This window comes from Lissotriton vulgaris, chromosome 7, assembly GCF_964263255.1.
Source record: "Lissotriton vulgaris chromosome 7, aLisVul1.2, whole genome shotgun sequence".
NCBI lineage: Eukaryota > Metazoa > Chordata > Amphibia > Caudata > Salamandridae > Lissotriton > Lissotriton vulgaris.
This window is the reverse complement of record NC_141695.1, coordinates 391,320,005-391,345,324: the sequence shown is the minus strand read 5'-3', so window position 1 is coordinate 391,345,324 and position 25,320 is coordinate 391,320,005. Positions and strand designations below refer to the sequence as shown.

The window sequence follows — 25,320 nt, the reverse complement described above, 5'->3', positions numbered from 1 at the left end:
AGCCCCAATTTATGGTCTTTAGTGGGATAGTGAAAGGAGGGAGAGATTCTGGTAACTGGTGGGGCCTCCTTAAATGTGTAGTGCAGCTGGTTCACTGAGTAGGAGTGTCCCACAGTGGATTACTTCTCGTCCTACTTCTTAAACCCTGTCCCAAGGCTGGTTTTCTGTTCATCGATGTGTTTCATTCACTTTCTCAGCAGAAATAACATTCCAAGCTTCAACATAACCTTGAAGTTGGTTTGAGATGCTTTATCTTCATAACTGAACTGAATGTCCCTACTGTCCACCACTGAGCCATTTCTCTTACATTATTTTAGGTGAATGTGCACATGCTCATTGTCTTTGTCATTTTACAATACCACTATACATTTCTCTAGATGTTATTTTGATTTTTGTTGCATTTACATGTGAGAGTGTCACCCAATTTGAAATGTTTCCCACTTGCACTCCTTAATGATGTCTTAGTCGTCTCCTGTGTTCCATTACCTTTCCCCGAATTATTTGTGATTTACCTTGCTCAGTGTGGGATTCTCTGTAAATCCTACGTACTCAACTTTACTCCCTGACGCCATCAATATACATCTAACTTATTACCTACTGGCGATCACTAGTAGGTAGTTATAGTTAGAACCTAGTTTCCATAGAAAAAGCATTTTTGATATGCTAATAACTTTGGCGTCGTTTGACAAATGTTCTTGAAATTCTCCCAACAAAAAGTCTATTCAGGTCAGCTCCTATCCTGAAAGTTTGGGGGTGATTCATTAAGCGGGGGCTGAGAAAAAAGGCGGTCCCAAAAAGCCTTTTCTCAATGTTCATTTCCCTAGGAAATTTTGCAGCAAGCTGCAGCCCGAACTGCTAAACAGAATTACCCCAAATTTGGCAAAAAGGTAGAGCTTGGTTCAGAGAGCGACTTTTTTTTTAAATGGTGTGAATCCATTTAGTAGTTTTTGAGAAATTCAAAAAATAAAAGTTAAAAAATCAATTTCCCATAGGAAGCTTTGGCAAGGCTACAGCCGAAACTACTGAACGGAATTACCCCAATTTTGGCAGAAAGGTAGTGCTTGTATCAGAAAGCGACCTTTTTTTATAAATGGTGTAAATCCGTTCCGTAGTTGCTGAGAAATTAGAAAAATAAAAGTTTTGATATCTGGGCGGAGCCTAAGTTCCGAGCACAAGCTTCACTGTGATTTGCTGCGAACACTCCAAACCAGGAAGTGTTGGCAGCCATCTTGTGACTCGGTAGAAGCGAGTCACCAGAAAACTGAGAAACAAAGATATAAAACAAGAGAAAAGGGCAGGGTAGAAACACCCGGACTGACTAGGCCTGCTAAGGGGGTTCCAGAAGGACCCCCAGGGCCCAAAAAAGCATTTAAAATTTTTTAAAATCGGCGCAATTGGCGCTGGGGTCACGGGTTTCCACATTTTATTTAATAAGGCTCCTGGGTGGGCTAGGTCCCAGGGGTATTTGTTGAAAAAATATAGTGGGGGCTCGCCGGGGCTTCACTTATGTTGGGAGGGGGGTTCAGTAGGCTGTGGAAATTATATTGGGAAAACAAAAATGTGTGGTACTGTGGTCTTTCTTTAATGTAATGTGGAATAATGTTTACTTATTATGCAGTATTCACTGTTATCACGGATAGAGTCAGTTTGTTACAGGAAATGTATTAATATGTAGTAGGGCGTGTTCTCTATCCCGGCGGCGTTTCTTAAAAAATAATAGCGGGGGCTTGCTGGGGCCTCCGCAGCCCCTGGGCTTCACTCATGTTGGGAGGAGGTGCAGTAGGCTGTGGAAATTATATCGGGAAAACAATGTGCCGTATTGCGGCCTTTCTTTAATATAACGTGGAATAATGTTTATTTATTATGCAGTGTGCACGGATAGAGTCACTTTGTTACAGGAAATTTAAAAATATGTGGGATGGCATGTTCTGTATGTGTGCACGGAACAAAATTAACATGTAATTGGCTGAGGTGTTCAAACAACAAGCTTAATTTTCGTTGGATGCGAACCATCGAAAGTAGAAGTTATGTTATGTTATGTTATGTTAAGAGTTTTATAAGCGCAACAGCTGCCCCACCAAAGAGGCGTCCCGGTGCTGCTAGATCAAAAGAGACAGATACTCACAGCTAGCCAATCATAGACAGAAGGAACCTATAATGGTGGAAAAAGAAAGGTTTTAATGGCTTTCAGAAAAACCAGCCGGTTCTCCATACCACGAATGTGGACCGGCAAGGAATTCCATAGTTTAGCCGCCAAGACTCGGAAGGAGCGACCACCCATGCGGCATAATTTAGTTTGTGGTACACTCACCTTATGTTGTCCCAGTGAGCGCAGGCTATGCCGGGGAACATATGGGGACAACAGAGGGCGCAGTAAAACCGGACTCCCGGTTTTAAGGATCTTAAACGCCATGACAAGAGCTTTAAACTGGATCCGAGATACGTTCGGGAGCCAATGCAGCCTTCCAATGGTTGGAAGGCTGGGGAGTCCAATCGAGAGGGAGTCCAATCAAAGTTCTCGCTGCCAAGTTTTGAACCCATTGGAGTCGCAGGACCTCAGCTTTGTTAGCACCCAGGAGCAGCACGCTGGCATATTCCAAACGTGAAATGATCTAGCTCTGATGTTATAAATGCGGTGGTAAGTATAGCCAAACCTTCCTTTAAAGTGCATCCTAAAGTTTTGTTTATGAAGGTGAATATTCTGTGCCAAAATGTTTTAACCTTTGTGCAGTGGTAGATAAGGTGTGCCAGGTCCTCCTGCTCCCTGTCACAATTCCAGCAGCGGTCGTTTTCCCTCAGCCCCAGGGTCGCCAGGCGAGCCGGGGTCCAGTACCTGTTGTGAAGAAGCCAGAATTTAGTTTGAGCTAACACCGGGGAGATCATGTTTTTCGCTGGGGATGCCCAGAGGGTTTGGAGTTCTTTCTCGCTAAGTGAGGTGCCCAGTTGTGTCTCCCAGTATGTGGTTATTTTGTCATTAAGCTTGTAGGAACTGGCTCGAAGTAGTCTGTGTAGGTGAGAAACCTGGCGGACTACTTTGTTCAGATTCTCCATGTAACGGATGTTTGAGGGTTTGTGTTTTGTGAGTTTTGATTTGGTCAGGGCTGTTCTAATTTTAAAGGAGTCGTAGAGTTCGATATCTGGAAGGTTATGCATTTTCTTTAGCATGTTGAAAGTGCAGGGGCTTTCCCCTTCTTCCAGCTGAGCTGGGTAGGAGATCCCCAGTCTTTTCCATGAGTCTATGGCTAGAGGTTTCCCTTTATATTTTATCTTTGAGTTTGCCCCACAGTGTTTCCCAGTTTTAATCTTTAATGCTGTGCTCCATTTTTTGGTCTATCTTGAGAAGGTTGTATCTAGTGTTTTTAAATATAGGGGTAGCCTTTAGTGTCTTCTTGTTGGCAGTGAGGAGGGTTATTGGGTCCAGATTGTTAAGTATGGCTTTCTCAATATTAAGCCAGACCGGCGTATAGCCCTTGCTCGGCAGGACCCAGTAGGCTCTCTGTTTCGCTAATAAGGCAGTCTGGAATGTTCTGAAATCTGCCACGTTTACCCCTCCCAGCTTCTTATCTAATCTTAGTTTTTTCAGGCTTATCCTTGGCTTTTTATCTCGCCATAGGAATTTGTTTATCATTTTGTCAGTTTTTCGGTGGAACTCGTCTGTGAGTGGAAGTGGGAGCATTCCTGACATGTAGTTGATCATTGGGGTGATCATCATCTTAATTGTCTCTATCCTCCCCCACCATGTTATAAATGTGTGCGACCAGGTCTCCAGGAGCGTGTTTGTCTTTTCTAGCATTAGCATTAGTTTTTCATTTTGATCGAGCGTGCTTTTGAGGTCTTTGCCGAATTGTATCCCTAAGTATTTGATGAATCCGGGTTGCCAGGCTAGCCCTGAATTTCCCAGTACCTCTCAAGTGGTGTGGATGTTAAGTGGCATGCATTCCGACTTATTCCGACTTATCTCTGTTTAGTTTGTAACCTGAGTGGGTTGAGTACTTACCAATGGTTTCCATGAGGGCAGTGATGGAGGGGTTAGGGCTCTCTGTGACTATGAAAATGTCTTCCGAGTTTGACTGTGACCTCGTTGATGGTGACCCCCTTCATTTCTTTATTGGCTTCTATATTCCTGATCAGGGATTCAAAGGCCAGCAAAAACAATGAGGGGGACAAGGAACAGACCTGTCTTGTCCCTCGCTGTAGGGTGAATAGACTGCCCCATTGATTACTATTTGCGCTCTGGGGTTTTCGTACCGTGCCAGTGATGCCATTTGAGATGTCATCAGTTATGTCACTGACCGAATCCATGAATGATGTAACATGTGACGTCATGAGCAGTGCATTGCGGGGGCGCAAGTTATAGTTAGCTGAACTAACTATAACAATGGAATTTCTATGGTTTTATACGAGTGAAACGTCCAGCAAACTATAACACCCCTGAAACCTATGTTTTTTTTTAGTGAATTTCTAAGGTTTTTTAAATGCTAATTTCTAACTATAACAGGCTTGAAACCTATGTTTTTTTCAGTGAATTACCATGAATATGTGTCTGAGTAGCCCCATGTGTTGTGCAGGTACTGAGCACTTGTGTACAGCAGAAAGAAGAGTGAAGAAAGAGGAAGTGATACATGATGCAGATTTTTCAGTTAACTCACCCACTTGACAAGTTAGAAGAAACATGCCTTTACTAGTCACTGTATGCTGGATGCTCACCTTCCATTTCTCTTTTCCCCTTAGTAGAGCACCACTCTGTGTAAATCAGATATGCCACAACTAAGATAAGACGATAGAGGAACTAATACAGGATAAAAGGGAGATTATCATCTGCAATGTCCCCTCCATTCGCTGAAGTGAGAGGTTGTGTTAACACTTAGAGCATATTTGGAGATTCAACTTCTGCCATTCTGCTTAGGTTGCATCTAAGTGTAACTACAACAAATGCTGGACGGAATGCTGAATTATTCAAACATTCTCCCCCAGTCAAGAGATCTGGGTTAAAATCCATTGTTCTTTTGCCCACTATGCCACACCAGTTTGGACACTGCCAAATGCAAATCAGTCTGGACCCTGCGCCTCATGGGAACAGTCCAGACCGAACAGCCAAGCCAGGTCCCCCCTGGACCGGAAACAAGCATCCTGGGACCGGTTTCAGGGTATGTCACCCTTGATCAGCCAGGCTAGCTTGAATCCAGTGGCACAAAGATCAAGGGACCCACGTCTGGGCATACCTGTCCCGCTTAGGGCGAAAAGTGTAACTGCAACAAATTATGGACGGATTGCTGAATGATTCAAACATTCTCCACCTGTCAAGAGAAACCGGTCATAGGATGCTTGTTTCCTGTGCAGGGAGGACCTGGCTTGGCAGTTCGTGCTGGACTGTTCCCATGAGGCACAAGGTCAAGACTGATTTGCATTTGGCCAGGTCTAAACTGGGGTGCCATTGTGAGCAAAAGAATGATGGATTTACCCCAGATCACTTGACTGGGGGTGGATATTTTGATTTGTTCTGCATTCCGCCCATCAATTGTGTGTCTTTTGCTTCCTCGCCCTAAGTGCGCCGGGTATGCCCAGACGTGGGTCTCGAGCTCACTGTGCCACTGGATTCAAGCTATCCTGGCAGATGAGGGGTGAAACCCTCAAACCAGTCCTATGATGGTTGTTTCCGGTCCAGGGAGGGCTGGACTCTTTTCATGAGGCACGGGATCAAGACTGATTTGAATTTAGCCAGGTCTAAATTGGGGTGGTAGGGTGAGCAAAGGAATGATGGATTCAACCCAGATCTCTTGACTGGGGGTGAATGTCAATTCAGGCTGGACTGTTCTCATGAGGCACAGTTCAAGCCTGATATGCATTTGGCCAGGTCTAAACTGGGGTACCATGGCGAGCAAAAGAATGATGGATTCAACCCAGATCTCTTGACTGGGGGTGAATGTTTCGATTTGTTCTGCATTCCGTCCATCAATTGTGTGTCTTTTGCTTCCTTGCCCTAAGTGCGCCAGGTATGCCCAGACGTGGGTCCCAGGTTCACTGTGCCACTGGATTCAAGCTATCCTGGTCGATGAGGGGTGAAACCCCAAAACAGGTCCTAGGAAGCTTGCTTCCAGTTCAGGGAGGACCTGGCTTGGCGGTTCGGGCTGGACTGTTCCCATGAGGTACAGGGTCAAGACTGATTTGCATTTGGCCAGATCTAAACTGGGGTGCCATGGTGAGCAAACGAATTATGGATTTAACCCAGATCTCTTGACTGGGGGTGAATGTTTTGGTTTGTTCTGCATTCCGTCCATCAATTGTGTGTCTTTTGCTTCCTCGCCCTAAGTGCGCCGGGTATGCCCAGACGTGGGTCCTGGGCTCACTGTGCCACTGGATTCAAGCTATCCTGGCTGATGAGGGGTGAAACCCTGAAACCAGTCCTAGGATGCTTGTTTCCGGTGCAGGGAGGACCTGGCTTGGCAGTTTGGGCTGGACTCTTTCCATGAGGCACAGGGTCAAGATTGATTTGCATTTAGCCAGGTCTAACCTGGGGTGCTAGGGTGAGCAAAAGAATGATGGATTTAACTTAGATTGCTTGACTGGACGTGAATGTTTTGATTTGTTCTGCATTCTGTCCATCAATTGTGTGTCTTTTGCTTCCTCGCCCTAAGTGCGCCAGGTATGCCTAGACATGGGTCCAGGGCTCATTGTGCCACTGGATTCAAGCTATCCTGGCTCATGAGGGGTGAGACCCTCAAACCAGTCCTAGGATGCTTGCTTCTGGTCCAGGGAGGACCTGGCTTAGCAGTTTGGGCTGGACTCTTTCCATGAGGCACAGGGTCAAGGCTGATTTGCATTTAGCCAGGTCTAAACTGGGGTGGCGGGGTGAGCAAGTGAATGATGGATTTAATCCAGATCTCTTGACTGGGGGTGAGTGTTTGGATTTGTTCTGCATTCTGTCCATCAATTTTGTGTGTCTATTGCTTCCTCGCCCTAAGTGTGCCGGGTATGCCCAGACGTGGGCCCCGGGCTCACTGTGCCACTGTATTCAAGCTATCCTGGCTGATGAAGGGTGAAACCCTGAAACCAATCCTAGGATGCTTGTTTCTGGTCTAGGGAGGACCTGGCTTAGCAGTTTGAACTGGACTCTTTCCATGAGGCACAGGGTCAAGGCTGATTTGCATTTAACCAGGTCTAAACTGTGGTGGCAGGGTGAGCAAGGGAATGATGGATTTAACCCAGATCTCTTGACTGGGGGTGGGTGTTTTGATTTGTTCTGCATTCTGTCCATCCATTGTGTGTCTTAAGTTGCATCTAAAGCAGCAATATAAAACTACAAAAAAGCAAATTTCTCCACTAAAGGAAGTCTTCACAGTATCAAGGGAATTCTGTGATCCAGATGTCACTGAGAGTGGTGTTACTCCCTCTCAGGAGATTTGCAATTCATTATACTCCTCCTTCTCAGATCTGATTGTTATTTCTCTCTCCACTGTATTTTATGAGCACTCTTATCACCCCCTATAGAATGTATATACTTTCTGCACTACATAATGTGTGTGCAATTTTGAATAATTTTGCCGCCTACACTGAAACTTTCACACCATCGCTAATTACAACCATCAATTAAGACTCTCCATCAGATTCCTTCCCAGCAACTACTTATTCCAAAGTTGTGTTGTGTACAAAGTAATTAAACCAATTTTAAAGGAATACAAATGAAGCAAAAATGTAAATATTTTTTAAAGGAAATACAATTTCAAGGGAACACAATGAAATCTAAAAAAAACACAACTAACTAACAATATTATTTTAATGTACATTGAAATGATAAAGAACAGATAATCGCTACCAACGTTATATTAACAATGGGAAATTGTAGCGTAACCTTTATCATAGCACAAGTATGGAAAAAAGATTTAAAAATTATAAAACATATCAAGTTTAACTGTACTTACTAGAAATTCCTCAAAAATGGAGAGAATATTATATTAATCTACATAGAAATTACAATGTACAGTTTTTTATTTCTCAGTAATGGACACATATATCTCTTTTATATATATATCTATATATCTATATATATAGTTTCCAAGGTACCTTTGCGCATCGAGAGGGCACACGACAACCATCCCACCATTCGGTTTAATTTTCAGGCTGCCTTTCATATCCATCAATCATGTGTTCTGCCAACCCGTTTCAAGACACTCGGTCTCTTCTTCCAGGGCTAATTACTAGACACATCTGACAGCGAGCATTGATGCAAATTGGCTTTCATTTTATTTCATTTCCATTGTAGTGCCGCCCCCAATGGGCGTGTGCAAAGTGCAAGCATTGTGGAACATGAAGTTTTCAGTGCGCGCAACATCAGTCCTTTAGTAAGTTCAAATGTGCTTTTCAATTTAATGTCTGTTTTTTACCTTAGTAGGTGACGGACATGTGGGCAACCTTAATGTGCAAGGGACGCTGTGCTTCTGGTCCTAAACAGTGTGGGACCTCAGCCTCACCAGCTGGTAAAAAACAGACATTAAATTGAAAAGCGCATTTGAACTTACTAAAGGACTGATGTTGCACTAGGGGGACAAGTGTGTATAATGTTATGATTACAGGGGTGAGCAACTATGTGAATTAACTGATGGTTACTTAACCTGAATCTTTGTCGCAAATCGAGACAATTGATGAAGGTGATATGGCTCTGTTTAGATTTATTTTAACAACTTGAAAGTGCACGTATATCTTTGTGATATGTTTAGGATAAACAAACAAGCCACTTGGCGAACATATGTATAAATTGACATAACTGCAGAGGTGAACAACTATGTGAATTAATTGGTGGTCACTTAACCTAAATGTTTGCGTCAAATGGAGCCGACTGTTTGCTAAGGCTGTGTTTAAATTAATTGTATCTGGCATTTATAATGTGATACGCATAATTGCATAAATGTTCCACACCAATATCATGAGCTGATGATATGCAATGTAAAGAATGAGTTGTCCTTTTCTTTTGCATCGTTTGACCGGAAATCGGTTTTTTAGACTCTTACGAGGGTCTGGTGTCATTGTTTATTGAAACAGCAAAACGCGATGCCTGTTTTCTATGTTTTGTACAATAACAAGCACATATATGGTGGCTGTACACATGAGCAGCTTAAGCTTTGAAAAAGACCGCAAGGTCGGAACATGTTATCAGTAAAATTAACCTTATTTGAGAATACAGTCCTAGAGTCGGAGCATTTTTGTGTCCCGGACTGGGGACAAATGTTTTCCTTGGATATATATATATAGATATCTGTATCTATATCTACATATCTGTAGATATAGATATATATTTTCACTGAGAAATACCAAGGTTAAGGTGGAATTATGGTTGCATTGGTATAACATCTTACAGTATGTTTTAAAAAACGTTTTCTCCTAAAAAAACAATGTTAAAGTGCAGCTATAGTTACAAATTTAAACCAAAAATACCCACTGAAATTGACAAGTTATATGGCCAGGTCCGCGATATATTACTAACACAACGCATAACTTGCACATCAAAAGCAGTGCCCATGACCTCATCCAAGGAACAATTTAAACAAAGACTAATATCACAAGTCAACACAATTAATGCATTCATCACTTGCCTCATGTATCTGATTCTTATTCTGACTTTCATTTTGATGTCCTTGTTATATTGTTTTTATGTACGGTCCCAGTTTTTCTCTTTATTCCCTTAGAGATTTTGACCTCTTTCTACTCCTTTGTACACCATGACTCCTCTTTTGCAGATATTGCCATGCAGTCCACAAACATCTGGTGTGTGTTGTCCTCAAATTGTCACAGGCAGGCATTTCCTTTTTCAGTCCTCTACACTGGCTTGCTGCCCACTTCGTGCCTGTTGCCATAGTACACCTCTTGACAGTAGTACCACATACTGAGTTAGCAGACTGCTGATATCCCCTCGAGACAGTTGGCAGCCATTCTTTTACAATGCCACACCAACAGCACCTGGCAGTAGATTCTCACCTCTCAGAAGTCCAGAATGTCATCTTCACACTCCAGGACAATCCAGCAAAAAAACATAATTACAGTTATAGATCAGACACAGACCAAGACAGGAGTACATAGTTGGTTTAAAGTCAGCACCAAAACAATATATCTATAGGGGTTTGTACTGGTGTAGTATGGCGCAGAGGGGAGCGGGGAAGTTTATGATAAATGATGTTGTATACCTAGGAAAGTTGTATACAGAGGAGGAGGCGGTCACATTCTGGCTTAAATATAGATCAGGAACAAGAAAGCGTGGTGAAATAATCCCATTTCTAGGGACCAAGATAGTTGCAGAACTTTGCAGAAAGAGTGACCGAGGCACAAACCTGCAATCCAATTATATGCCTGTCTGATGCAGCTGTAAGCGATGCCACAAACAAAATGGCAAAAGTGTTCGTTCACTGCGCAAGCCCATTTCAGAATTTACAAATGCAGTATCCCAAATAACATGTCCATATAAATCCTAGACAGACAGACACAGCTCATTAAAACAAGTTTTGCTTCAGCAGGCAGCATGTTTTGCACCCGCTTTCCGATTCTTCATGCCCAGGTTCGAGGGGGGCATATCCAGCACTCCTCATTTTGTGCTTGTTGCACATTGAACTGGCTCATGGTGTCAGAACACTGGAGGAAATACAAGAAAAAAACACAAATAAAATGCCATCAACTTGAAGATCATTTTACAGAGCTGTGCGACTTGACATTTGTGTAAATCCAGCAAAATGCTATGCAGTGCTCTTTGTATGAAACAAGGCTTTGTGTAAATCCAGCAAAATGCTATGCAGTGCTCTTTGTATGAAACAAGACTTAAAAGTGCCTTAATCATGGGTATATATGAACGATTTCTGTTAATTTGCTTTTGCAGACAGCTTGTGTGAGCACTCTTTTTTGTGGAACTGTTACCAATTTTTCCATGTGATTTGTGTGAGAGACTGATAAGGTGTTTTGTGTGACTAGGTGTTGAATGACTGTGGGAATGAGACTTGTTTGAAAAGCTGTGGAAGTGCTTTGGGATAAGATTTCAGTGGAAGGCTGTAAAATTGCCTTGGAGATAAAATCTGTAAAAGGCACCTAACAACCTTGGCATATAGAGTTTATTGTATATGTAGTGTGACATGACGTTCTAATTTTGTTTTAGATAAATTAGATGAAGATTACATTAAGGTAGAATGTCATGTGCGATGGTGTGTTTGTCCAACTATTCATTTATTTGTGATTTTACATAGGGCGGATTAGGCCCTATTCGGTAGCTGGGCACTTTACAAATATACATAGGTATAATTGACATAAAATGCACATTAAATATTCATCAACAAATTAAACGTTAGTGCTAATGAATACAGCATAGGTTTGATTTGGATACAGTAAACCAGTAAGAAGCATTTTATACATATCTAAAGCTTTAGTAATTTATCCTGTATGTACTGCTTCCTCAGAGATTACAGAAATTTGACAAGTTAGAGATGGATCAAACGGATCTGGAGACGCAATTACTCGGACTCTGACAGATTGCTCTTCGTGGCGGCCCGTAAAGATTATAAAAGTGATATCTCCCTGGCTAAATACACACACATCTCTTACAGAATTCTATCAGCTGACAACAAATCTAAAGAAATTTTTAAAATCATGAATGAGCTCACTACGGATGACAGAATCCTTCACACTCAGGCCCCATCCCAAGAGACTTGTGATGCTCTGACCTCTTTTTTCATCGAGAAAATAGTTAACATCAAGAATTCCATCCCTCCTCTTACCCCCGCGGGGCTATCAGATACTTCCAACCATCAACCAGCAGTCTTTAAATCAGTTTCCTATTCTTAACCCCAATTCCCTCGCTGAGTTGGCTGCCTGTGTTAAATCAGGGTCCCCCAACAGTTGTTGCCCTCCCTCTGTCCTCCGGGACGTCTGTCTCACATTACAGGACTGCATACTGCCCTTGTTGAACTCCTCTCTTAGCACCGGCACAGTCCCCAGCTGCTTCAAAGAGGCCACTTTAATGGCCCTGCTGAAGAAACCAGTTGCTGATCCTGTTGATCCCTCCAATTATCGCCCCATCTCCCTCTTGCCCTATCTGTCCAAGCTCCTTGAGGCTCATGTTACCCGATGCCTCTCAAATTTCATCGAGAATTTCAGCTATCTCGAACCTAATCTAGCCGGCTTTAGGCCGGCCCATTCCACCGAGGCAGTCATCTCGACAGTATTGGACGCCTTGAGGGGGAATGTTGACAAGGGGTCACCTCAGGCCCTCATGCTACTGGAATGCTTTCGACACGGTGGACCACAACATCCTTCTCCACTGTGTCGGACCGGCCGGCATCCAGGGACCTGCCTTCTGGATTGAGTCTTTCCACGCTGGCAGAGCACAAGCCGTTCGTCTGGGCCCTTTTACGGCAGCCAGGGTACCCACGACTTGCGGAGTCCCTCCTCCCTTTCTCCCTCCTATTTAATTTATACCTACGGCCATTGATTCACTCGCTTAAAAGGTGGGATATCACAGTGTTCAATTACGCTAATGATTTGCAGATCATCTTCCCTCATGATTCCCCAGATGCTGCCAACAGTTTTCAAGCAGTGATGACCCATATACAGCTGTGGATGAACCACAACCAATTGAAATTAAATCCAGGGAAAACTGAGCTCATCCTTCCTGGTAACAGTCCAGAATTCTGGGGCCCTCAATTCTGGCCTAGGGAATTGCGCTCCCCCCCGCCCCGGCAAGTGCGGTAAAGAGCCTGGGGGGGCTATCATCGATGCAGAGCTCTCTCTCAATGCTCAAGTAGGTGCTGTGATTTCCTCCAGTATGTTTCAACTGCGTAAAATCCGCAAAATAGCCCATCTACTACCACATGCAGCATTGGTCCAGGTTGTGATCTCCTTGGTACTATCCCGCCTTGACTTGTCGAACTCCCTATACTATGGACTCCCCCAGTCATTGCTCCGCCATCTCCAAATTGTACAAAACCAGGCTGCCAGACTTATCCATAAAACACCAAAGTGGGAATCAGCGAAACCACTTTTGCAAAAAGTACACTAGTTGCCAGTTGAGCAAAGGGCGGCCTTCAAGATCGGCTGCCTGACTTTTAAGGCTCTCCATTGTACCAATCCCGATTTCCTTAAAACATTGATTACGCAGCACCGTCCGGTGCGCAACCTCTGTTCGGCTCATCTTCACCTGCTGGTCGCCCCCACAGTAAAACTTAAAAAGTTTGGCGGCCGCAGGTTTGCTTACCTGGCCCCTAAACTATGGAACCTTTTTCCCTTATCAGTTAAGTCAAGTTGCTCCTTACTGAATTTTAGGAAACTTTTGAAAACTCTGCTTTTTACTCTAACTGGTTAGTCCACCCCCGCAATCTCTGCACTCTCTCTTTTAGCGCCAGGAAACTTATGGTGTCAGTGCGCTCTATAAATCCACTTAAGATAAGATAAGATAAGATCTACTGGGGAACTAGATGTAATTGCAGCTACTTTTTCTATGTCTCCTTGGGAGGGTATACGTTCTGATTTTCCTGGGGGTAGAGCCAGTATCTTACGAGCCACCGATGAGAAATACTGTGGAAGATATCTTGTATTCTGAAGAATGGGATTTCAAAAATTAAGTTGTTGTTCCTATACATGAATTTATGCTACAATTGGTTCTGTCGGGTAAGTAATTGCTTTACAGTTTCATCAATACTTGTACAGAAATAAAGCGAAACACACCTGGATTGAATCAATCAAAATCAATATATTGTCATTTTATTCTCTTTTTTTGTTTTTATAGTTTTTATCACAACATAATATGGCGGTCTCAAGCAAACACAGATAATTGAAAGGGGCGACTGGGTCACCCCATCATACTTGATGTACCTATAGAGGGAGCGGGACCCACCTAGAACGGTTAGTTTATGACTTAGATAGCATGATGTTCCACGAGGCAGGATGTTATGGACGCTAAATAATATTTTAAATTTACTGCTGGATACAATAGGAAGTCACCAGAGGAAATGTGAATTAAAAATCTGGTCCCTGAGGCTTAACTTGCAGCCACAAGAAGGAGAGCCTTTTTAGGAGTCCTTGATAGCACTAGTTATTAAAAGGATAATTCATTCTAAGAAGTCTTATTTTGGGTAAGCATCTTTAGATAGAAAATGACTATGGGAGTCTTAGAAACTGATCATCAGAGTCCTTAATCTGCCTTTCACAATCAGATCAACTACGTACATGAGCCCAACTAAGGGAAGGATAAATAACTAAACCAAAACAGCAAAGATGGATTGTGCACCCTTAACATGGATGTATGACATTACAACACATGCTTTTACCACGCATGCCTTTACAACGCGGTTTTTACATCGCAATCCATTCCAACGCATAGCGCTTTGGGGTGCTGGATAGTGAAAAGTTTAATTTACTATTCCAACACCAGTCCCCGTGGACACTAGGGAAGGTGTTGGATAGTAAATTAAACTTATTCCCTATCCTAGAGCGCCCCCCCAGCGCAATGCGTTGTAATGGTTTGCGTTGTAAATACCGCGTTGTAAAGGCACTGTGTGGTAAAAGTTGCGTTGTAAAGGTTGTTTACCCCTTAACATAGACAGGAAATTCCTCATCAACCCTCGCAAACACATTAGCCATTGCACATAAATCTAAACATCAAAAAATGTTGTACATACCCATATATTAAAAGGAACACGTCAATAATGTGACTACCAGTTTAACTTCTAGTGCATTTGAATGAGCATGGTCAAATCATGTGCTTTCATTCTGAGAAACCGAACACAAAAACCTAAATTCTCTGCGCGTGGTTGTGGTTCCAGCAGCCAGCAGGTGTCCCCCATGTGAGTTTTGCTGTTCAATTTAATTAATTCAAAGGTTAATGTAAGGGAAAGAGAGTACAAGCACACACACTGCATAGCAGGAGGCCAAATTGGTAATCATTTTACAATTTTGGTGGAATCAGTTTTCGACTCAGCTAAGTGTGTCTCCTGTACAGTGTATTGTTGCTAGGTAATTGGAAATATAGCAAAAAGGGTCTCAGATATCGTGTGTAGGCTTTAGGATTCAGTCCTGGCGAGTACGGAATGCAGTTTAGCTGATGCATTTTATTGTGGGATTTCCCCGTGACTTTAGGATTCAGTTTTTAAAAAAGTGTCTGTCCTCAGAGGGGCCTGCAATGAGATTTATGTTTGGTTTAAGTTATCTGAGTATATTGAACAACATGTCTCCCCAAGATTCGAGCAGCACCTACTTTTCATTTCCCAGATCTGTATTGCTCTGAGTGTACATGTTTCTGTATGTGTGTTGATCTTGAAAGACTTTCTGTCCAACCACTGCTACCTACACTCTCAATCTTTGTCAGCCCTTCTGTTGAGAAGTCACTTACTTTTTTGCTCAATGACAGAGCTTTTGTTGCACACGGATTTCTAACTATTGTATATATTCATTGCACTGCTGTACTGTTTCAAGGTATTTTCCCCTTCATTGTACATATATCTTGCGACTATTTTTGCACTGTTTTATTTTGTAACAAATAAACAATGTATTTTTTCTTTGCCTCCGTTGTAAAGCATTCTGACAACTATGAGGCTTTGTACATGCTAAATAAAACCACAAAATAAATCAATGTTTATGTCTGTGTGTGTCTGTTTGTACGCATTGATGCCTCTGTGTGTGTTGCTCGGTTTATATGGGACCATATGTGTCCTTCTATGTCTCTTGGCGCATACTCTGTTTAAAAGCAAAACATATTGACTTTACCAATCTTTTATTATATTTATAACAGGTTGTTGGCATCCAATTTGATTACTTAAGCTCCTCTCAGTGTAGCCCGTGTGAAGGAAATGATTTTAGTACTCACTCGAGTAACTAGGACAGTTGAGGCTAATGTTGATTCAAAGCGTTATTCAGGTCTGTACTGCTTAATGCATATTTTATTTGACATATACTGCTTAAATCACTCAGGGTTTCTCTGTAATTCTTGTTGTCTAATTATTGAATGATAGATGACTGTTCGAGTGCCATTGTACACAAGACTGAGCTCCTGCCATGTCATCAATGGAATGTTGATGCTGAGGTGAAAATGAGTTTGTTATAGAGTAGCAGAGGTGGAAGATGGCCGCCTGAAGAGACGGGAGTGCACGTGACCCAGAAGGGGTGGAGTCCGGAGGCTGCCATTTGTTCTCAAGTAACACTGGGAGAAACCTTCATACAATCAACTCCTGCTGTAACTTTTATCTGAACAAATACATGGGGCCTCTCTTGCACTAGGTCTGAGAAAGGGCCCAGGTGGTTTTGAACCCCCAGAGGTGTTTCAGTAAACCAAGCTCCCTTGCTCGTAATTGAGAGATGCGGATGGTCGGAGGACCCTAGGAGGAATTGGTTTTTCGTTGCACCACCAGGAGTCACAAAATGGAGAGCACTGGGGAACTGGAGTCATCCATAAGAGAGCCTGAGCATATGCAGCGAAAATGTCACATGTGGCTAAAAGAGGCTGGTGTGAGGAGTGTGAAACAAAAAGATCAGCACAGACACTAACATTGTGAGTGCAATGGGGAAAAAGGAACACTCAGGACAGTAAGTAAAAAGGTATTCTCCGGATCTGTTGTACTTATTCAGATAGTCATGAGTGACCATTGTATGATGGTCTCTAGCTTTTGCTTTAAATCGAGGCGTTGTTATGCTAGATATAAAAGCCAGTTATGTCTTGTATTATATTGCGTTATCAAGTGCCATGGGAAAATATTTTTAAATAAATAAAGTTGGGCTTAGTAGAGTACTGTGCCCTATAGGTTTCTGATTCCTGGTTAATGTTAAATAAACAGAAGAATAGTTCCCCTTTAACACTAAAGCGGACAATTGTTTATTGTACAAGCACTGAACATGTATTGTGTGGTGTCTTTGCTCAGGCAAAGAGGGATCACTATGTATATATGGACTTAATACATATTGGTAATATTTAAACCTCATCATTTGAAGCTTCCAAAAGATTCAGGTTAATTTATGTGATAAACACATAAAGACATGAGCTGTGACATTTCGTAAGATCTTTACAGCTATTTCAAGGAAGAACAAAGGAGTCTATAAACAAATTACTTTACTATTCTTTGAATTTGGCTGTGACTTTATGTGATTATTGGTAGTTTGTTCTTCAAGTTTATTCGCGGATATTTCTTATTTGTGGTGAGCACATGCAACACTGCACACTGCAGGTTCTTGAGTATTACGGATAGCTATGTTTCTTAAATTAGGACTATTTTATTATTATTAAATATTTTTACTCAACACAAGAAGCTTGTTTTTTTTTTCACCAGGTACTGGGAAGCATGTTGTATAATTTTGTATGCATTAACAAGTTAAAACATTTGATCTAATGAATCCCAGGGAAATCATTGTTTCATAAAAAGTGTAAATACCAAGGTTCCCTTTGAGCATATTGGGTAGCTCTTATATCGTCTGTATATATGTGTATCTATTATACTTACACATCATCAATAAGTAGCAAAATAAGAATGTTCAAGTTCCTAAGACATGGATTTTCAGGTGATAGAGCGTCATGATATTCTGAAAATTGTAGGGGTGCATCATAATCACGGATAGTCCGCACCCGAATATATTCTTGTGTTGAACTAAGGATTGCTCGTTAGAAGTGTGAACGTATTAATGAACAATGTGAGAATAATGTTAGAACATTTGTTTGGGTTAGTTCAGAAAGTAAAACGACATTTAAATGTAATCACTTATTGCAAATTGCCTAATGAAGTAGTTCACGTGTAATGTATTGCATTAGATTTAAACGTGCACTATATAGTCTGCACGTGTAGAGATGACTAATTGTGCCTTAAAGTGATTAAATGTAATGCTTATAGATGCAATGTTTATTAATGTGTGTAGTTCCGGATGTGTAAAGGCCTAAATTAATGTTCACATTTTGCTTTGAAAGCCCTATTTGTGATTTATTTTGTTAGCTGAATTGTGTATGCCGAAATGTGTTTCCCTGGAAGAGCTCTCAGTTGAAGACAGTCAACAGATTTCTTGTGCGTGCAAGGTTGCTTCGTTCACATGCTTTCTGTTGCAGGTGCAAGGACATTCTTCTCGTTAGTTAGACTGATGCTCTTTGTTTTAGGAGTTAGTCATGGAGGAGACCTGAAACAGTGTATTGTGGAATGTCGATAATTAGAGGAAGCCTGGGACCCAAGGGCATACCAACCGTTGCTGGACAGAGTACAAGTTTTGGTGGAAAGTTACCTACGTGAAGGGCCTGGCCAGAGGAGGTGTATCAGGGGCGTGTTTTACTAAATGATCATTTTGTATTAGGGACAGTGCCTCGAGGGGGCACAGAGCCGTTAAGGAGGGAAGAAGAAGGGATCAATTTTTAGAATGGAGACTTAGTTCGGCTACTGACCCTTGCAACCAGAGTCTACTTCTTAGGAAGTCTTCACGAGCTGACACCTTTTCTTGATCTTGCATGGGGAAAAATGCTAAGCAGGGATGTCACCTTAGTGTTAGTGTAGGGACAGAGTTAGCTGATTTTTTTTCCTTTTCGTAGCAACTGATGAAGACTGATTTGGATATTGGAGCAGTTGTTGCTTGTTTAATCTTTTTAGAGTTGCTTATTCTTTTTATGCTACACCGGATCAGACTGGTGCGTAGGAGGAACTTTGTATTAGTGCCCATGTAGTTCTTTAACTTCGTCATGAGGTGCTTGTATATTCAATTATTTTTGGCTGTGTAATAAAACTCTTAAATTGTAAGTCAGAGTCAGTGGTCCTTTCCGAGTCTAAATTGATTAGTCCATACTGATGGTGGTGTATGTATTGGTTTCCCCCTTTTACACTTCTCAGCAGATAAAAAGATCCGGTCGGCTGAGGATTCTTAGGCGTGGTAAGATAAGATAAAATGAGATAAGTATCCGGCCCAATCACAGGTGATAAGTGGAGCATTTTCAAGTGCTGAGACCAAATGTAGATACTTTGTGGTTAAATGAACTACTTCAGAGATACTCACGTGTAAGTATGTTATAACTGGTATTTCACTCCCTAAAATGGCAATCATTGTGCTAAAGTTTAGATATGCTTACCATAAATTCTCTGCTCTTGTTCGAGTGGAGGACGTGGACTTGTGCACTGAAGTTACCATACAGCGAAACCGGATTACCTTAAAAGAATTCAATGCAAAATTAGTTACTCCATCAATATGGCTGTCATTTTGGCGTACGATACGGTGTACTAGTCTACCAGCAAACTCAGAGATTGTCTCACATGCTAGTGCCTCTGAAAGGTTGATCACAAAGAGTTCCAAAGTTCTGGGATAAGGGCCCCAATATTTATACCACATTTCCCTTTGAAGTTGGCACAAACAAAGTTCCACTGGCATACATAAAGCAGTTCTGCCTGGCTTAGGCCAGGTTCACTGCAGGAGGTGGAGACTGCTTTGAGAAAGGTAGCCACAGGACCCATTCAGGTACAAGTGACAACTCCTCCCACTACTCTGTTTAGTCTGGCTATGAGTCACACAGGAAATGCAGGACACACCTCAACCCCCCTTTGTTTCTGTCTAGTGTGAATGCACATCTGCAGCTCCTGTCACTCTGAACTCAGATGGGGAATACACAAATGGCAGAGGCACACAGGATGGTTAAGCTAGAAAATATCAATTTTCTAAAAGTAAAAGATGCACAGATGATGGACGGAATGCAGAGCAAATCAAACATTCATCCCCAGACAATAGATCTGGGTTAAATCCATCCTTCTGTTGCTCACAAAGTCACCCCAGTTTAGCCCCAGCCATATGCAAATCAGTCTTGACCCTGTTCATCATGGGAACAGGTCAGCCCAAACTGCCAAGCCAAGTCCACCCTGTACCTGAAATAAGCACACCAGAAACAAGCATCCTGGGACCTGTTTCAGGGCATCAACACTCATCAGCCAAGCTAGCTTGATTCCAGTGACACAGTGAGCCCGGGACTCACGTCTGGGCATACCCAGCGCACTTAGGGCAAGAAGCACAAGACACACAGAAGATGGACGGAATGCAGAGCAAATAAAAACATTCACCCCCAGTCAATAGATCTGTGTGTCTTCAACTTTCTAAAAGTAGCCTTTTCAAACACACAATATAAAAATGATCTTTACTAAAATTCTGAGTTCAGGAAGCCTAAACTCAATTTCTCTGTGGTTGTTACAGTTAAAAATTGTAGTTTTAGCCTGCCTGTAATTGCATATTTTATCACCTGTGTTGTGTTTTAAATGTGTGGTTTTCCCTGCCCATGATTGCCTTCATTTAGTGTGTTGAATTGTGGGATTTGCAGTCCAATTTCTGTAGTTTGTCCCTCTCATTCCTTGGTGACAAATCTGTTTTCCCTCCAAATTTCTCCTTTGCTCTGTGCTTAGGCCTGTGTGCTGAAACAGTGCAGCCCCAGCCACCATTTTGTGTTCACAAGCCAGTGAGGCCAGCCCCCCTGCCCCCCCTCCCCCAGCAACAGGGATTTTCTACATCAGAGGGTGCTTCTGTGAGCTGTTGAAACTGTATTTACTGGGGCCTGTGCACTTCGTTTTTTGGCCAGCAGGGGGAGTAAAGCTTTATTCAAACAGTATTGTTAGATTTCGAGTGAGTGAAGCCTTTACCTGCTGAAGTCCAAAGTTGTGGATTGAGCCTGTCTGTCTCCTAGGAGATTCTGAACAGGAGCAAGCAGCTTCCAACTCCCTGACCAGCAAACCTTGTCTGAGGTTGCTGGGACCTTATATAGTGTGCTGATGGTTGGCACATGTGTACACTGATTGGTGGTTGTATCTGGTGTTTCTATTGGGTTAGGGTTAATGTCCTCATTGGCTGGGTATTTGAGGGTTCTGATTGGTTTCTCGGTCTGTGATTCAATCATTGCAGGGTTGGGACTAGGGCTAGGGTTCGGATTTCTATAGGAAGTAGGGACTAGGGCTTCCTATGTTATTGGTTGTTGGGAGTAGGGTGGGACTAGGGCTACGGTTAGACCTTTAACCCCTTCCATGCTGATGACGGCCCCCATCCGTCATGCATTACGGTGCTCGTGTGCTCATGACGGCTGGGGGCCGTCATAAACCCATTGACTCTTTAAAAGTCCAGCACAGCAGCAGAATCGGCCCAGCATGGAAGGGGTTAATTGGAAGTAGCGATTTAGTGCTTCTGGTGTGATTGGTTTTTGGACCAGTTGTGGGACTAAGAGTAGGGTTAGGCTTTCTATTGGAAGTAGGGACTAGGGCTACTTGTATCATTGGCTGTTAGGGCTAGTGTTGTGATTGGATAGTGTTAGGGCTAGGGTTCCCATTGGCTGAAGGGGTCACCTGATTATTAGGGCTACAAAAAGGGCCAGGCTTAGGGCGTCTCAGTCCGGGCGTCAAGGCTAAGGGTGGAGAGGACAAGGGTAGTTGCCTGTTTGGGCCTATTAAGGGTGGAGAGGACAAGGGTAGTTGCCTGTTAGGGCCTGTTAAGGGTGGAGAGGACAAGGGTAGTTGCCTGTTTGGGCCTGTTCGAGACTGGTCGGGACTAGGGCCTGAAATGCTGCACTTTTTCTCTTAAAAAAAAATCCTTCACTCTTTTATCCCTCCACTATCCTTTTTCTATCAAAATTAACAGACTAACATGTTCACTTCTCAAATTCCATGTTCCATATTCAACTATACTAATATACTGCCCAAATAACTGAATAACATATCTACTACTCAAATTACTTCATATTCATACTATACTAATTTTCAACACTAATCCTTTATGGGTTCCGGAGTGGCGTGCTACTCGCTAAAAAAGCGCTTCAACACCCATCAGGGGTAACAAGTGCTATATGAATGCAAATCTTTCTTCCCTTTTATCCATCCTCTATCCTTCTCACGCCAAGTAACACACTAATATCCACCACTGAAATTACCTCATATTTCACCATATTAATTCACCACTAATCCTTTATAGGCTCCCTGAATAGCATGCGTCAACAAGCGAGCGATAAATAAATACTAACCTTTGTCCTACTCTATCCTTCTGCTATCATTCCAAATCCAAATAACTGACTAACATATCCACCACTTAATTGCATGTTTCACTATACTAATTCAAAACTAATCCTCTGTGGGTCCCGGAGTGGCGTGCTACCCGCCGAAAAAGCGCTTCGACGCCTCGTCAGGGGTAGTAAGCGCTATATAAATGCAATTACAATACAATACAATACAATCTACCTTTCCCATACACTGTAACCTGCCCATCAGGGGGGTACCTTGGGTCTACCTGAGGTGCGCCTTACATGTAAGGAAAGGGAAGGTTAGGGCCTGGCAAGGTTTGCTAGGTCGACATGGCAGTTAGAACCGCGCGCAGACACTGCAGTGGATGGTGTGAGAACCCTTTAAAAGGCTGCTTGTGTGGGTGTCAATATCAGTGGTGCAGGCCCACTGGTAGGATTTGATTTACAGGCCCCGGGAACACCTGTGCACAAATACTAGGGACTTATTAGTAAATAAAATATGCCAATCATGGAAACCCCAATCCAGAAACACAATTTACAACAGGAGCACTTTCACCTAAACACTGAAAAGTAGTGAAAAATTTGTGCAGAGTAGGTACCAGCAAAACGAAGTCCAGCATGCCATCAAAAACAGGAGATCAGATGGCATAAAGACAAAGGAAACACCCCAAAAGATCCCAGGTCTAACAGATTCCATTTTGGTACGCATTTCCTTTTTTGAAAGATCTGTTGAATGTTCCCACCTTAAATGGTCCAAAGAATACTAACCTTTTATCGTTAATAAAGCCATTTCTGCTCATTCTTCAAAATTTCATCTCTACACACAATGATATATTAGCTTCACTAGCTACCAATAGCTAATCCCAAAGTGTCAATATTGCCCTTTCTGAGTGGCAGGACCACGATGACAAGCCTTAAAGCCTGAACAATTGCGGTTTTAGAAAGATGTAATCTCCTCTTTAAGCACTGCCCTTCAATTTAATCCCAATTACTCATCTCACAAAAGTATATGGTTTCTGCAGCAAAATAGCCATTTGCTCTGAACTGTTGCTTTGTTTGCTATCAGGACAGGATCAATCTTTGGTCCCCAGAGCTCTATCCTAAATGTATTTAATCCCATCATTATTGAAATTGCATTAGCTTTAATTACCTCCAAATGAGTCATCATCTTAACTTTGAAGTAAAGTGCATGCCCGGGTAACGTAACATGGTTACTTCTTCTATCCTTCCTTTTCCTAAAAACTATTTAAAATCTTTATTCATGTCCCCAAAATCAAATTTTTTGTTTTTACCATATTTACAGAGTTTTTTTTAATGATTAATATATCTTTCAAAAACATCTAATTTACTCTTCAAGTTGATTTGTGTTATGTCCATTCTGGCGAAATTGTCCGCATAAAGTAGACATGCCGCATAAAACCCACTTTTTTTGGCAGAAAAGCTGCTACCCCATTCAGGGTTTCCGGGAGGTCCCTTAAATAAAGTTAAAATATGATTGGGGCCAAAAGACAACCTTGACGCAGACCATTTCTTATCATAATCTTCTCTGTTAAGGTTCCACCTCTATCAAGTTCTATTTGTGCCCTATTTCCATGGTGCAATTCTTTTAAAATACAAAGCAGGCCTCTCAAAATATCAAATTTTTCCAAATTAACCATAAGATCTCTCGATTTACCAAATGAAGCACAGCTCGGAAATCAACAAAACGGCAGAACAAGTTCCCTTTCATATATCAATTGCTTTCCTATCAAGCACCCACAGGCTAAAGCAGTGGTCCAGAGTTGAGTGAACTTCTTTGAAGCCTCCATACTCTACTGGTATCAGAGCTTTTTCATCAATCCAATCTTTGAGACTTCTCAAAACAAATTTGCCTAAAACCTTCTCCCTCACATCCATTAAACTGATTAACCTATAATTCTTTGGTTTGGAAGTTGGACTTTTTTTGTGAATTGGTTTAACTATTACCCATTTCAACTCTCTTAAGTTAATCCTAAAATGGTTACCGGTCTAAACAACATATGGAACCTTTGCCTCCACCATTTGATGCCCACTTTCACCAATGTAGCTGGAATGTTATCAGGTACTATTGCTCTTGACAAAGACAAGGTACTTTTAACCTCCTATATGTCTTTCACCATGAGTCTTTATAAAAATTCCATATCTGCCTCATAGTCCCCGTTAAACGGGACTGGATAATCTTTTACATACCTGTCTTCTAAATTTTTTGTCCAGGTCACCTCTGAGACCACACAGTCAGACCTTGGTTAAACAATACCCATTCCTTGATATACCAATTTCCCACATTTCTTAGTGTCTTTGCTTGCAATCTCTTGTAACATCTCCTGCCAGGTAATAATATAAAAAGCCATTTGTTTTTTGCTTTTGAAGTTTTTGTTTGTAGTTTTTTAACCTTTACTCTATAATTTCTGACAACTATGGTCAAACCACATTTTCTGCAGGAATTCTTGATGACATGTAATGGAGTCCCCCTTTCTTATCTTCCCTGCTCTGCTTTTATACAATTGTTTACTTTTCCCATTAGCTCAGAGTACCACTTGATTGTCACCGATATTGTTAGCTTTTGCACCTCTCCTATGGGCTCTAATTGTAGATTGGCTAGCATATTCAGCTCCTTTTCCTCTAATCTGGCTTTTAACCTTCTAGGAAAGGTAATATCAGTAATTACCACCTTATTGTTTTCCATAACAGGCCTAAGTTGGCATATTGCTTGAATTGGGAGGTGGTCACTATCGCCTTTCTAGAGTAACCTGAAGTCCTTGAACAAATGAAAATGCCACTGTGGTGCAAACAAGAAATCAAGTGGACACTTCTGGGATCCAATTCGAAAGGTCTGGGTCGCTGGTATATAATTTTGGCTTCGCCCATTTAGACAGATCAAGCCTAAGTTTTGCATCACTTCAGTCATTTTTTATCCATCTTTAGGGACCTACTAGGATTGAAAATTGCATCTGTCACATTATTGGCTTTCCAGAGTTCAGTACAATTCTTCCAAGACTTGTTTGGATTGATTCTAGCGTTGAAATCCCTCCCCCACCTATAAGCAGCAGTCCCTTTGTATAGGGAAAAAAACTTAATTGGGATTTATTATTCCCAGGATCATCCAGATGAACGTATAAATTAAATGTGATCAAATAGTCCACATTTACAGAGTTTTGATAAAGATCAATCTTACAGATGTGTAACCATTCACATTTGAGGGTAGAGATTTTATATCTTTAGCAATCCTTAGTGAGGCTAATAATAACAGCCCTCTTGTCTGGCACCTCTGAGTGTTTCCTATTGCTTCAATATGTAGTTGTAAAAACCCTTCAAGACTTTAAACTTCTCAGCCAATGTGCATTCGA

At 42.0% G+C, this 25,320-nt stretch overlaps 1 protein-coding gene across 1 annotated transcript in view; it reads right to left on the bottom strand.

The window, feature by feature from the left end:
• Positions 1–7,766: 7,766 nt before the first annotated feature.
• LOC147701723 (G protein-coupled receptor family C group 5 member C-like) overlaps positions 7,767–25,320 on the bottom strand; it is a 30,275-nt gene continuing 12,721 nt past the window's right edge. Inside the window, exons 3-4 of the mRNA XM_086930343.1 lie at positions 19,049–19,125; positions 7,767–10,617 (exon numbers count right to left, since the gene is read on the bottom strand). Of these exons, the coding sequence (XP_086786469.1) occupies positions 10,534–10,617; positions 19,049–19,125 (161 nt within the window). The 3' untranslated portion in view covers positions 7,767–10,533. The remainder of the gene's footprint in view (positions 10,618–19,048; positions 19,126–25,320) is intronic.